The sequence below is a fragment of the Nerophis lumbriciformis genome, linkage group LG03 (genome assembly GCF_033978685.3).
Source record: "Nerophis lumbriciformis linkage group LG03, RoL_Nlum_v2.1, whole genome shotgun sequence".
NCBI classification, from domain to species: Eukaryota; Metazoa; Chordata; class Actinopteri; order Syngnathiformes; family Syngnathidae; genus Nerophis; species Nerophis lumbriciformis.
In genome coordinates this window covers 33,525,372-33,541,648 of record NC_084550.2, presented here as the reverse complement: position 1 = coordinate 33,541,648, position 16,277 = coordinate 33,525,372, and the positions used below count along the sequence as shown (strand labels likewise).

Here is a 16,277-nt window from a genome sequence, read left to right as displayed (position 1 = left end):
CTAATGCCTAAATTGAAGAGGAGTTCGGCCGCATTAAAAGCCCTCTCCCACCCATCCCTTTCGTCTGTGGGCCTGTCTGGGGATGTCTGGGATCCGTCCCTTGAGGAGGGGGGGCTATGAGTGGCTGTGGAGCTGACCTACGGCGCCATCATCTCCGGTGGGTCTGCAACCTACGGCGCCATCATCTCCGATGGGTCTGCAACCTACGGCGCCATCATCTCCGGTGGGTCTGCAACCTACGGCGCCATCATCTCCGATGGGTCTGCAACCTACGGCGCCATCATCTCCGGTGGGTCTGCAACCTACGGCGCCATCATCTCCAGTGGGTCTGCAACAGACAGCACCATCTCCGGTGGGTCTGTAGCAGACGGCGCCACCATCCTCCTCTCCGGTGGGCCAGCAGCAGACGGCGCCACCATCCTCCTCTCCGGTGGGCCAGCAGCAGACGGCGCCACTATCCTCCTCTCCGGTGGGCCAGCAGCAGACGGCGCCACCATCCTCCTCTCCGGTGGGCCAGCAGCAGACGGCGCCACCATCCTCCTCTCCGGTGGGCCAGCAGCAGACGGCGCCACCATCCTCTTCTCCGGTGGGCCAGCAGCAGATGGTGCCACCATCCTCCTCTCCGGTGGGCCAGCAGCAGAGGGCGCCACCATCCTCTTCTCCGGTGGGCCAGCAGCAGACGGTGGGCCAGCCACCATCCTCTTGTCGGCCACGGATGTGGTCGTTTCACGGGCGACCGCCTCGCCAATTGCGGCGGCGTTCAACTCGCCGTCGCCACCTGACTCTTCCCCGCTTGTTGCGGGGACACTTGGCCTGGCGGCCCACCTCCTTGTCCTCCCTCCACCCTCCCGTGACTTTGGACTGTTTTTTTTTTTTTTGAGGGGGGAGTGTTTCTAGAACGTCTGGTATCCGTTATGGGAAGGGGACTACTGTCAGGCTTGCCCCTGACAGTTTGGTTGTGTTTTAGTTTTTCCTCTGTGTGTGTGTTGTATTTCCTGTCAGCGCTCTTGTTTTGGTTCTGTTTCCTGTTTGTCTCCCTGAGTGCTTTGTCCCCTCAGCTGTGGCTGATTGGCACCTGGCCACACCTGGTGTCAATCAGCCAGCTGCTATTTATACCTGCCCTGCTCTCCAGTCACTGCTGGATTATTGTCGTTCCTACCTGTCGTGTCGATGACAGTGTAGCTGTATGCGGTAGCGGTAAACTATATTCTGTAGCTGTTTGTAGCTTACTGTCTTTTTGTTCCTAGTCCCTGTTTGCTGGATCCCTGTTTCCAGTTTGTCCTCCTAGTTCCTGGTTAGTGTTTTTTGTCTTTATTTCATGGACATTAAATTATGTTTTCCCACTCAATGCCTGCCGCCATCTCTGCATCTTGGGGTTCGTCAACAACAAACTCTGACAGAATAATCCAGCCTAACACGAACCTGGGTTCGTCAACAACAAACTCTGACAGAATAATCCAACCTAACACGAACCTCGCAGAGATTTCCATGGCGGAGAGGCTTGACAGGATTGTAGCGCTAATGCCTAAATTGAAGAGGAGTTCGGCCACATTAAAAGCCCTCTCCCACTCATCCCTTTCGTCTGTGGGCCTGTCTGGGGATGTCTGGGATCCGTCCCTTGAGGAGGGGGGGCTATGAGTGGCTGTGGAGCTGACCTACGGCGCCATCATCTCCGGTGGGTCTGCAACCTACGGCGCCATCATCTTCGATGGGTCTGCAACCTACGGCGCCATCATCTCCGGCGGGTCTGCAACCTACGGCGCCATCATCTCCGGTGGGTCTGCAACCTACGGCGCCATCATCTCCGGTGGGTCTGCAACCTACGGCGCCATCATCTCCGGTGGGTCTGTAGCAGACGGCGCCACCATCCTCCTCTCCGGTGGGCCAGCAGCAGACGGCGCCACTATCCTCCTCTCCGGTGGGCCAGCAGCAGACGGCGCCACCATCCTCCTCTCCGGTGGGCCAGCAGCAGACGGCGCCACTATCCTCCTCTCCGGTGGGCCAGCAGCAGACGGCGCCACCATCCTCCTCTCCGGTGGGCCAGCAGCAGACGGCGCCACCATCCTCCTCTCCGGTGGGCCAGCAGCAGAGGGCGCCACCATCCTCTTCTCCGGTGGGCCAGCAGCAGACGGTGGGCCAGCCACCATCCTCTTGTCGGCCACGGATGTGGTCGTTTCACGGGTGACCGCCTCGCCAATTGCGGCGGCGTTCAACTCGCCGTCGCCACCTGACTCTTCCCCGCTGGTTGCGGGGACACTTGGCCTGGCGGCCCACCTCCTTGTCCTCCCTCCACCCTCCCGTGACTTTGGACTGTTTTTTTTTTTTTTTGAGGGGGGAGTGTTTCTAGAACGTCTGGTATCCGTTATGGGAAGGGGACTACTGTCAGGCTTGCCCCTGACAGTTTGGTTGTGTTTTAGTTTTTCCTCTGTGTGTGTGTTGTATTTCCTGTCAGCGCTCTTGTTTTGGTTCTGTTTCCTGTTTGTCTCCCTGAGTGCTTTGTCCCCTCAGCTGTGGCTGATTGGCACCTGGCCACACCTGGTGTCAATCAGCCAGCTGCTATTTATACCTGCCCTGCCCTCCAGTCACTGCTGGATTATTGCCGTTCCTACCTGTCGTGTCGATGTCAGTGTAGCTGTATGCGGTAGCGGTAAACTATATTCTGTAGCTGTTTGTAGCTTACTGTCTTTTTGTTCCTAGTCCCTGTTTCCTGGTTCCCTGTTTCCAGTTTGTCCTCCTAGTTCCTGGTTTGTGTTTTTTGTCTTAATTTCATTAAATTATGTTTTCCCGCTCAATGCCTGTCGCCATCTCTGCATCTTGGGGTTCGTCACCAACAAAATGTGACATTTTCAAAACAATTTTGAACAGAAATAGTTCAGATAAATTCTTCAAAATTACAATAAAAAGAAATTGGCCGGGGGCCGGGCTGAAAAAAAAAATAAATAAATATGTACGTGTGTATATATATGTACATATATATATACCTTGTTCACTAATTGACTGAAAGAGCACGCACTTGGCGCAATGATGTCATGTTATCGATGGGAAAATGCATTTTTAGACAATATGATTTGCCTGAGCGTTGCCTTTTTGCCTTTCCATTAAGAAAAATAAACTCGTTTTGAGTGCAAGTTTGCTGGTTTCAAAAAATGTAAAGCCGAGCACATATCGTTATGTCAAGATAATGGCACTAGCATTTAATTCATTTAAGAATATTTTTCAACATATTGAGAAAAAAGTTCTCATATTTGTTTTTGCTATCAAGAAAAGTGCACTTGTTATTAGTGAGAATATACTTATTTTAAGGTATTTTGGGGTTCATTGAGGTTAGCTAATTTTACTTGTTTTGGAAAGTCTTGACGAGCTGAATTTTCTTGTTCTATTGGCAGATAATTTTGCTTAGTTCAAATAAAATAACCCTCATTTTTTTTTTTTTTTTTTTGTTTTTGACTTTTTGCAGTGTATTGCATGCGACTTGTCTTTTTTTTTATTATTGTTTTTTTGCTACCGTGTAAATTGTGGGTGCAGGTGTCCTCACAAGACCTAAACATATTTTAGCTTTACATTGTATATTGTTCTTTCTTCCTCTTTCTCAGTGTAAACAAACAAGAAAAAAAAACCTTGAAACTTAAAAAAAAAAAAAAAAAGAGCTTGATCCTGGCTGCTCCTGCTGCGTTACCTTCCATAGCGGTTGACGAAGAACCCGACGGAGAAGGAGCCGAAGATGCCGCCGACGGAGAAGATGGAGACGGCGGTGGACCAGACGGCTTTGAGGGTGCCATCGCTGATGGGCTGGTTGTAGCGCTCCACCCACGTGTCGTTGATGAACTTCTCAATGATCTGAAGACACACAAAACAAGGTTCATGTTGAGCCAGCGGGTGGCAGCAGCGAGCGACGGTCGCCAGGACTTTCAGCCAGCTTCAACCAGGGTGTCAGGTTTAAGCTCCCCCCCCTCCCGCCCCCCACGGCTGTGTTGACAAACACACCCAGCCGGTGCGGACGTGGGCCTACGTCACGGCAACACCGCTCACATGATTCCAAATATGTCTCCGTCCACCGCCTGTGACTTCACCAGTATGTCACTTGACCCCCGCCGACTGGTGCCGGCCAAAACTCACACGGCCGGTGTCAACCTGTTTAACTGGCGTGCCCTGTCCTTTGTTGGAGAGTTTTTCCTGCGAAGGCAGAGCCTCACACTAGTTCAGACCGGGCTGAGCGGGATCACACCCCCTCCTCACTTTCACACCCTCTCAGGCCCCTCACAACTACACTTTATGCAGGATGATTACCGCAAGTTCCGGACTATAAGCTGCTACTTTTTCCCTACGCTTTGAATCCTGCGGGGGGCCACGGTGTTAATTTATGGCCAGTTTTCATAAAAAAACATGCAAAGACACTAAAATGGTGTTATTATCTGTGCTATGGACAAGTTTAATCACTGCAGGTGCTAATGGCTAAATGGCTACAGTGTTTCTTGCTGTTTAAAGCTTTGAACCGGAAGTTATTACTTTTTGCCTACGCTTTGAACCCTGCGGCTTATAACACAGCGCGGCTAATTTATGGATTTTTCTTTGCTGACGGCAGACAAATTAAATTATTTGTACACAAAAAAAACAAAGACACCAAAATGGTGTTATTATCTGTGCTTTTGGACAAGTTTGCTCACTGCAGGTGTTAATGGCTAAATGGCTACAGTGTTTCCTGCTGTTTAAAACTTTGAACCGGAAGCCAAAGTGCCGTTCTGTCTACTAATCGTCCATAGCGTTTCTACTCGTAAGTATTCTTCATTCGTCGCCCTAAGTTTTACAATATAACTAAAACTATTCTTACTTACTAAAGCGTCCCATGTCTGTAGGAGTGTTGTCATGCATATGTTTACGTGCCATCATAATGTAGTGACGCTAACTTCATTAGCATTGGCTAATACGCAAACACCTTTATGAGTGAAACAACACAAAAAGAATGCCACTGTAAGTTTAGTTTAGTTTATTATTTCTTCGGTCAGTGGTCAACAAAATAAACAAACAGTTTTACATAAACAAACAGTTGTACATTCATAAATTGAAAATGTTGCAGACTGAAAGGGTTTAGGCTGAAGTTGAACACTTATTGCGCCTAACCCTATAAACAATGTCAAACACAAGATGAACTTCCAAAAATTATGACATTTCCTTTGCACAACATATTATAAATACACATTATACACAACATAAACACTGTTCAATTATAAACACAGTAAAGACATGTACCAATTATATACTATATACAAACAATTCCATTATTATCTATATCCCACATTTAGTTTGTAATTAACATTGATCATAGGATTAACTACTGTGTTGATTGAAGTTAATAATACTAACAAGAATTCCTCAGTAAATTCACCAAAATGTCACCATGGAGTTATTACTTTTTTCCTACGCTTTGAACCCTGCGGCTTACAACATGGAGCGGCTAATTTATGGATTTTTCTTTGCTGACGGCAGACAAATAAAAATATTTGTACACAAAAAAAAACAAAGACACCGAAATGGTGTTATTATCTGTGCTTTTGGACAAGATGTGCTCACTGCAGGTGCTAATGGCTACAGTGTTTCCTGCTGTTTAAAGCTTCGAACCGGAAGTCAAAGTGCCGTTCTGTCTACTAATCGTCCATAGCGTTTCTACTTGTATGGATTCTTCAATCATCACTCTACAAAAATAGCAACAACAAGGAACCAAAAAACAACAACAATAACTTCGAGTTTACATAACAATGTTCATACCAAAGATATAAAGAGCAATATGAAAAAAAATATATATTATATATATATATACCGTATTTTCCGCACTATAAGGCGCACCTAAAAACCACAAACTTTCTCAAAAGCTGACAGTGCGCCTTATAACCCGGTGCGCTTTATATATGGATAAATATTAAGATTCATTTTCATAAAGTTTAGGTCTCGCAACTACGGTAAACAGCCGCCATCTTTTTTCCCCGTAGAAGAAGCGCGCGGTGCATGCTGGGATATGTGACGTTTCATTTCCATTTGTGTGTTTATGTAAAGACCCCAAAATGGCTCCTATTAAGTGTGTTGTCTGTCTAATTATAAATAATGCAGACGAGGCGTGTTAACTGAGTTCTCAACGTTTTCTCACAGCGTGCTCATAACCACATTCGAACTCCCAGCATACAACATCGCTTCTCAGGGCTACCGCGCATGCTCGTAACTATCGTTGCATGCTGGGTAGTGTAGTTGTTATATTTGCTAGCTCATAACAGCACATTGAGAGACACGCTTACGCGCTTAATTCAATACTCGCCGTCATTCCGGGTGGATTGACAAAAGACCTCCAGCCGCTAGATATTGGTGTCAACAGGGCATTCGAAGCTAGACTGCTAACTGCGTGGGAACTTCTCAGGGCTACCGCGCATGCTCGTAACTATCGTTGCATGCTGGGTAGTGTAGTTGTTATATTTGCTAGCTCATAACAGCACATTGAGAGACACGCTTACGCGCTTAATTCAATACTCGCCGTCATTCCGGGTGGATTGACAAAAGACCTCCAGCCGCTAGATATTGGTGTCAACAGGGCATTCGAAGCTAGACTGCTAACTGCTTGGGAACTTCTCAGAGCTACCGCGCATGCTCGTAACTATCGTTGCATGCTGGGTAGTGTAGTTGTTATATTTGCTAGCTCATAACAGCACATTGAGAGACACGCTTACGCGCTTAATTCAATACTCGCCGTCATTCCGGGTGGATTGACAAAAGACCTCCAGCCGCTAGATATTGGTGTCAACAGGGCATTCGAAGCTAGACTGCTAACTGCGTGGGAACTTCTCAGGGCTACCGCGCATGCTCGTAACTATCGTTACATGCTGGGTAGTGTAGTTGTTATATTTGCTAGCTCATAACAGCACATTGAGAGACACGCTTACGCGCTTAATTCAATACTCGCCGTCATTCCGGGTGGATTGACAAAAGACCTCCAGCCGCTAGATATTGGTGTCAACAGGGCATTCGAAGCTAGACTGCTAACTGCGTGGGAACAATGGAGGACAGAAGGCGAACACACCTTCACTAAGACGAGGAGGCAGCGCCAGACGACGCCAACATCTGCCAGTGGATCGTAAATTTGCCCAACTTTTCACTTCGGACACCGAAGACGAAGGATTTACGAATGAAGAATAACTTCAGAAAGTGAGCGCTATGTTTATTTTGTGTGTTGTGACATTAACGTTCGAGCAACATTATGTTGCTATTGCTCTGCACTATTTTGAATTTTACTATGTTTGTGATTGCACATTTGCGTACATTTTGGGAGTGAACAGAGTTGTTAGAACGCTGGTTTTTAATATATTATTAAAGTCTGACTGACCTATCTGACTGTTTTTTTGACATTCCCTTTAGCGCAGCGTAGGCGCGGCTTATAGTCCGGGGCGGCTTATTGGTGGACAAAGTTATGAAATATGTAATTCATTGAAGGTGCGGCTAATAATCCGGTGCGCCTTATAGTGCGGAAAATACGGTATATATATATATATGTATATATATATATATATATATTTGCAAAAATAAAACAAAGAACCAATGGTCTAAAATATACCAAAGACAAACAATAAGTGCTGAAAAATTACCATCCATCAATTTTCTACTGCTTGTCCCATAATCAATAAAATAGTCAATAATCAATAAAACCAGTCATGACATTAGGTACAATCTAGAATAATCTCTTTCTACCATACTTCTCCTCTTAGTCTATTCTTAAAACCCACTACGCTAGTGATTGATACCAGATATTGTGGAAGTCGATTCCAGGAAGCCGGTGTTTTTCAACCTTTTTTGAGCCAAGGCACATTTTTTGCGTTGAAAAAATGCAGAGGCACACCACCAGCAGAAATCATTAAAAAAAAGAAACTCAGTTGATAGTAAAAAGTCGTTGTCGCAATTGTTGGATATGACTTTAAAGCATAACCAAGCATGCATCACTATAGCTCTTGTCTCAAAGTAGGTGTACTGTCACCACCTGTCTCATCACACCCTGACTTATTTTGACTTGTTTGCTGTTTTCCTTTATGTAAAATTTTAGTTCTTGTCTTGCGCTCCTATTTTGGTGGCTTTTCCTGTTTTGTTGGTATTTTCTGTAGCAGTTTCATGTCTTCCTTTTGAGCAATATTTCCCACATCTACTTTGTTTTAGCAATCAATAATATTTCAGTTGTTTTTATCCTTCTTTGTGGGGACATTGTTGATTGTCATGTCATGTTCAGATGTACTTTGTCTTTGCTCCACAGTAAGTCTTTGCTGTCGTCCAGCATTCTGTTTTTGTTTACTTTGTAGCCAGTTCAGTTTTAGTTTGGTTCTGCATAGCCTTCCCTAAGCTTCAATGCCTTTTCTTAGGGGCACTCACCTTGTTTATTTTTGGATTAAGCATTAGACACCTTTTTACCTGCACACTGCCTCCCACTGTTTCCGACATGTACAAAGCAATTAGCTACCGGCTGCCACCTACTGATATGGAAGAGTATTACACGGTTACTCTGCCCAGCTCTAGACAGCACTGACACTCAACAACAACACATCATTTGCAGACTATAATTACTGGTTTGCAAAAAATATTTTAAACCCAAATAGGTGAAATTAGATCATCTCACACGGCACACCAGACCGTAACTCACGGCACACTAGTGTGCCACGGCACGGTGGTTGAAAAACACTGCTCTAAGCAACGTTTGTAAGTTTTACAATATAACTAAAACAATTCTTATTTACTAAAGCGTCCCATGTGTGATGTCTGTAGGAGTGTTGTCATGCATATTTTTACGTGATATTAACATTAGCTAATATGCGAACAACTTTACGAGTGAAACAATACAAAAAGAATGCCACTGTAAGTTAATAATACTAACAAAAATTCCTCGGTAAATTCACCAAAATGTCACCGTGGAGTTATTACTTTTTTGGTATATAACCTACTTGTTATGGTATATGATGGTATATAACCTTCTTGTGATGGTATATGATGGTATGTGATGGTATATAACCTACGTGTGATGGTATATGATGGTAAATGATGGTATATAACCTACTTGTGATGGTAAATGATGGTATATAACCTAATTGTGATGGTATATGATGGTAAATGATGGTGTATAACCTACTTGTGATGGTATATGATGGTATATAACCTACTTGTGATGGTATATGATGGTGTATGATGGTATGTGATGGTATATAACCTACTTGTGATGGTATATGATGGTAAATGATGGTATATAACCTAATTGTGATGGTATATGATGGTAAATGATGGTGTATAACCTACTTGTGATGGTATATGATGGTATATAACCTACTTGTGATGGTATATGATGGTAAATGATGGTATATAACCTAGTTGTGATGGTATATGATGGTATATAACCTAATTGTGATGGTATATTATGGTAAATGATGGTGTATAACCTACTTGTGATGGTATATGATGGTATATAACCTACTTGTGATGGTATATGATGGTGTATGATGGTATATGATGGTATGTGATGGTATATAACCTACTTGTGATGGTATATGATGGTAAATGATGGTATATAACCTAATTGTGATGGTATATGATGGTAAATGATGGTGTATAACCTACTTGTGATGGTATATGATGGTATATAACCTACTTGTGATGGTATATGATGGTATATAACCTACTTGTGATGGTATATGATGGTATATAACCTACGTGTGATGGTATATAACCTACTTATGATGGTATATAACCTACGTGTCATGGTATATGATGTTATATAACCTCATACCTGCCAACTTTTGAAATCAGAAAAACCTAGTAGCCAGGGTCCATGCAAGGGCCGCAGGCCCCGGTAGGTCCAGGACAAAGTCCTGGTGGGGGGTTCCTTCGCCCCCCGACGCAAAATGATTATTAGCATTCAGACAGGTTAAAATGTTGCTAAAACAATCACTTTTCTATCAGTCACAGTGACTTTTCAAAACAAAAATATTACAGAAAAAATCATATGGGTTGATTGACATGTTTATTCTGTAAGCTAACTTCAATAGTTTGAAATTATTTTGACAGTTAATGCCAGTTATCCTGTCAACCTTTCACAAGACTTCAATTTGTTAATTGAAAGTATAAACAGTATAAACACTTTTTACAGTAAACAAATGGTAAAACAGTACTAAACAATTCCATTAAAAAAAAAAATTGGTGTCATTATTAACTTTCTGTCCAAGCTTGTATAATCTACCGTATTTTCCGCACCATTAGCCGCACCTAAAAACCACAAATTTACTCAAAAGCTGACAGTGCGGCTTTTAACCCGGTGCGCTTTATATATGGATAAATATTAAGATTCATTTTCATAAAGTTTCGGTCTCGCAACTTCCGTAAACAGCCGCCATCTTTTTTCCCGGTAGAACAGGAAGCGCTTCTACTTCTACGCAAGCAACCGCCAAGGTAAGCACCCGCCCCCATAGAACAGGAAGCGCTTCTTCTTCTACTGTAAGCAACCACCCGCCCCTGGAAGAAGAAGAAGGGCGCGGATTTTCGTTTCATTTCCTTTGTGTGTTTACATCTGTAAAGACCAGACCACAAAATGGCTCCTACTAAGCGACACGCGTATAACGCAGAATTTAAACTTAAGGCAATAAGTCATGCTGAAGAACACGGAAATAGAGCAGCAGCAAGAGAATATAACATAAATGAATCAATGGTGCGTAGGTGGAGGAAGCAAGAAGATGACCTGCGCCAGGTAAAGAAGACAAAACAGAGTTTCCGAGGGAACAAAGCAAGATGGCAACTGTTGGAGGACAAACTCGAACAGTGGGTTGTTGAGCAGAGAGCAGCAAGCAGAAGTGTCAGCACCATCACTATTCGAATGAAGGCAACAACGCTAGCAAGCGAACTTCACCTGGATGATTTTAAAGGTGGTGCTTCTTGGTGTTTCCGGTTCATGAAAAGACGCTTATAGACTACGGTGTCGTCACGGACTACAAAGGCGGACTCGCACAATTTTTCAGGATTTATAGAGATCCCAAATACAGATCAGCAGGTACCAGAAGGTAAGAAAAGTTGTGTTTGCATAATATTGCGAAACAAAGTGCCAGATAATATGTCTTACCTTATACACACACTTTTCAATTCGGACACCGAAGACGAAGAATTCGAAGGATTTACGAATGAAGAATAACTTCAGAAAGTGAGCGCTATGTTTATTTTGTGTGTTGTGACATTAACGTTCGAGCAACATTATGTTGCTATTGCTCTGCACTATTTTGAATTTTACTATGTTTGTGATTGCACATTTGCGTACATTTTGGGACAGAGTTGTTAGAACGCTGGTTTTTAATATATTATTAAAGTTTGACTGACCTATCTGACTGTTTTTTTGACATTCCCTTTAGCGCAGCGTAGGCGCGGCTTATAGTCCGGGGCGGCTTATAGGTGGACAAAGTTTTGAAATATGCCATTCATTGAAGGTGCGGCTAATAACCCGGGGCGGCTTATAGTGCGGAAAATACGGTACTGCCTTGTTCAATTGTAAAAAATATTCTGTGCCTAAAATTCACATTTCTATCACAATTATCATACTGTAAACATGGTAAGCTAACTTCATTAAAATTAATAGTCCTGTCAATAGCATGGAATTACAATTCAAATGTAGTTTTTTTGTAAGCCTTTCAAAAGAATTCAAAATATGAAAAATTAATGAAAATTAATTTAAGCCATCAGACACTTGAAAAGTGGCACATCACATCTCTAATGTAATCATTTTAACTTTTCAACAGAAATAGCACTGCAAAAATATTAAGGACATACTTCTGTATTTTGGTAGTTATGCTGTCAACATTTAACAAGATTTCTTCAACTTGGACTTGAAAGCATAAATAGTATAAACACTTTTAACAGTATAACAGTACTAAACAATTCCAATAGATAACATTGGTGTCATTACCTTTTTGTTTGCTCAATTATTGCCTCCGTAAATAAAACTTCGGCATTTATCACATCCAAAGAATCTGTTTGGGCGACGAAAAACGTTGAAAGTTTTCCACTTGTATCGCTAGCAACGGCATTAGACTTGTGTTTTTTTGTCCCAACGTGGTCTTTTACATCGCTAATTCCTCCGTGTCCGATCGAAAAATCTTGTCTGCACAAGGTGCAATTCGCGTAGTTTTCACCCTTTTTGGAACGGATAATTATTCCCGGATAGGCTTTTGAATATTCTTCACGGAATGACTGCAGTTTTCTTTTCGGTTTATGTTGAGTAAATGTGATCTCATTGTTATTAATGCTGTTTCTGTGTATCATGAGAAGAAAGGCTTGCTGTTGTTATGCGCCTCCAATAGGTTATATACTGTAGTGCAGGTTCATCCGCGCTATCGTCACGTGATCTCTTCCGGTTCACTTCGCGCGAGAGAATATGAGATACACACAGAAAAGTTTGATGGAGTTGTGTTCTATTTTCCACAGTTACCGATGTTTTGTTTCCCGGTGCTGTGAGGCATTGTACTGAACCATCCTTAAAATAAACCATCATCTTTCATATATATACAACTGGAGTATTCATTGAAGATGAATGAAGAAAGAGGAAACCCAACAGTTTAAGACTCGTATGCGATTTTTCTCCGGCTGATTCCATGATCGTTCGCTCGTTTGGAAACAATGGCCTCGTGCTTGGCAGCGGTGCTATAAATAGCCTCGCGCATGGCATTCGGAATGGCTCGATAGGAAGTTACGGAAAGCAGTGTCGATTGTCATTGTTACGCGATTTCGTGAATAAAACTTAAAAAAAATTTTTTTTTTTTAATTAATGAAAAACCGTATTTTTTATCACTGCAACCGTAACCCGGAATAGGTTGATGAAAACCGTACTAATTACGGGAAAACCGGAGTAGGTGGCAGGTATGTAACCTACTTGTGATGGTATATGTAGGTATATAAACTACTTGTGATGGTATATGATGGTATATAACCTACGTGTGATGGTATATGATGGTATATAACCTACTTAAGATGGTATATGATGGTATATAACCTACGTGTGATGGTATATGATGGTATATAACCTACGTGTGATGGTATATGATGGTATATAACCTACTTGTGATGGTATATGATGGTATATAACCTACGTGTGATGGTATATGATGGTAAATGATGGTATATAACCTACTTAAGATGGTATATGATGGTATATAACCTACTTGTGATGGTATATGATGTTATATAACCTACTTGTGATGGTATACGATGGTATATAACCTACTTGTGATGGTATATGATGGTATATAACCTACTTGTGATGGTATATGATGGTATATAACCTACTTGTGATGGTATATGATGTTATATAACCTACTTGTGATGGTATATGATGTTATATAACCTACTTGTGATGGTATATGATGGTATATAACCTACTTGTGATGGTGTCAATTGTGTTATTTTGCACTAAACTTCAATGAGTGATTTAATCTGCATTCTTAATCATCCAAAACATGGATCTAAATCTTCAAACCACACCCCCGTAATCAAGCCGATTGTGTCCTTCCGCACTTCTGAAAATTCCCAAATGTCCTCCCTGTCGTAGCCAAACAGACTGATCTCTGGTGGAGTACAGGCGGTCAGGTTGTGGAGGTGAACACTGGTAGTTCTGTGGTAAGCCTGGAAGTTGTGCTGATCTGCGATCTCGACAACACGGGATAATCTGAAAGTCTTATTGAGGCGTAAAGACTGCGGTGGTTAAACGATATCCTCTTAGGTGAGTCATTAATACGAGGGGATTGTGGGGCGAATGTGTTGGGTGATTGTTCATGTCCATGTGACGCTGCTCAGACCTCACATTGTCCAACCACGGCCCCACAGGAGGCCCCCATGTTCTGCCTCTCAGCAGGATTACTAGCAACACGTGCTGTTTTGCACTTTCACGCACGTCTGTGTGGGTTAACTAAGTGCAACATTTAAGGTCGATGAATATGACTCTTGATTTTGATGACTCATATTGTGTCTCCTTCGGCACACCCGTGCTTTCACCCGTCTTAAACCCAAAACTGATGTTTGGAAAAAGACTGTTATGTATAGGGCAATCACTTACTGCAGTGTTTTTCAACCACTGTGAGATACAGTCTGGTGTGCCGTGGGAGATGATCTAATTTCACCTATTTGGGTTAAAAATATTTTTAGCAAACCAGTAATTATAGTCTGCAAATGATGTGTTGTTGTTGAGTGTCGGTGCTGTCTAGAGCTCGGCAGAGTAACTGTGTAATACTCTTCCATATCAGTAGGTGGCAGCCGATAGCTAATTGCTTTGTAGATGTCGGAAACAGCGGGAGGCAGGGTGCAGGTAAAAAGGTGTCTAATGCTTAAACAAAGAACAAACAAAAGGTAAGTGCTCCTAAGAAAAGGCATTGAATCTTAGGGAAGGATATGCAGAACGAAACTAAAACTGAACTGGCTACAAAGTAAACAAAAACAGAATGCTGGACGACAGCAAAGACTTACTGTGGAGCAAAGACAAAGTACATCCGAACATGACATGACAATCGACAATGTCCCCACAAAGAAGGATAAAAACAACTGAAATATTCTTGAATGTTTAAAACAATGTAGAAGCGGGGAAATATCGCTCAAAAGGAAGACATGAAACTGCTACAGGAAAATACCAAAAAAAGAGAAAAAAATAGAAGCGCAAGACAAGAACTAAAACACTACACACAGGAAAACAGCAAAAAAGTCCAAATAAGTCAGGGTGTGATGTGACAGGTGGTGACAGTACACCTACTTTGAGACAAGAGCTATAGTGATGCATGCTTGGTTATGCTTTAAAGTCATATCCAACAATTGCGACAACGACTTTTTACTGTCAACCAATTTTTGTTTTTTAATGATTTCTGCTGGTGGCGTGCCTCCGCATTTTTTCCAACGCAAAAAATGTGCCTTGGCTCAAAAAAATTTGAAAAACACTGACTTCCACAATATCTGGTATCAATCACCAGCGTAGTGGGTTTTAAGAATAGACTAAGAGGAGAAGTATGGCGGAAAGAGATTATTCTCGATTGTACCTAATGTCATGACTGGTTTTTTTGATTAGTGACTATTTTTTTTATTATGGGACAAGCAGTAGAAAATTGATGGATGGTACTTTTTCATCACTTATTGTTTGTCTTTGGTATATTTTAGACCATTGGTTCTTTGTTTTATTTTTGCAAATATATATATATATATATATATATATATATATATATATATATATATATATATATATATATATATATATATATATACTTTTTTTAAATATTGCTCTTTTTATCTTTGGTATGAACATTATTACGGTATGTAAACTTGAAGGTATTGTTGTTTTTTTTGGTTCTTTGTTGTTGCTATTTTTGTGCTACACCATTTTATTATTTGATCATGTTGTACTGCATTGCAATCTTTTGTTTTGTGATTGTGTGATGTGTTTTGCCTGGACCACACTGCGGTGTAGACTACTGGGGATCCTACTTGGTATCGGACCGATACCTAAATGTGTGGTATCATCCAAAACTAATGTAAAGTATCAAAGAAGAGAAGAATAAGTGATTATTACATTTTAACAGAAGTGTAGATAGAACATGTTGAAACAGAAAATAAGCAGACATTAACAGTAAATGAACAAGCAGATTAATAATACATTTTTACAGTTTGTCCCTCATAATGCTGACAAAATAATAGAATGATAAATGCTACAATATTTTACTGCATACGTCAGCAGACTAAGTAGTGTCACGGCAGGGGGGGGGGGTCGCAGCTTACTGCGGGGTTCGTTCCCCCGGGATGCAGACGGACAACTCCGGACAAGGCGTGCAGGTAGGAACATGATTTATTCCTCAAAAATCAAAAAGGTACAAAAACAGAAAACAAGCCAGAGGGACAACGTGCCGATCGCACTGGACGCAAAAGCTAACACTTGGCATAGACTAGAGATAAGGAATACTCACGTAACTGTGACATGAAGCAAACAATGAAGCCAGGCTTAAATAATACCTCTGATTAGTGCTCAGGGAACAGGCGAGCGTCCCGAACACCAATCAGAGGCAGGTGAAAATAACAAGCAACCATGGTAACTAAAACAAACTCAAGGGTGCACAAAACAGGAACTGAGGGAATCCAAAACTAACCGAAAATACCAAAAACATGATCCGGGCCACAGATCATGACAATTAGGAGCCTTTTGTCATGGCGCGGATTCGAACCCGCTTCCCTCCTGCAACTGAGTGTCACAGTTCCTCCTCTGG

At 42.1% G+C, this 16,277-nt stretch overlaps 1 protein-coding gene across 1 annotated transcript in view; it reads right to left on the bottom strand.

The window, feature by feature from the left end:
* slc2a1b (solute carrier family 2 member 1b) overlaps positions 1 to 16,277 on the bottom strand; it is an 89,385-nt gene that overhangs the window by 21,182 nt on the left and 51,926 nt on the right. Inside the window, exon 3 of the mRNA XM_061937641.1 lies at positions 3,677 to 3,837. Coding sequence (XP_061793625.1) covers positions 3,677 to 3,837 — 161 coding nt within the window. The remainder of the gene's footprint in view (positions 1 to 3,676; positions 3,838 to 16,277) is intronic.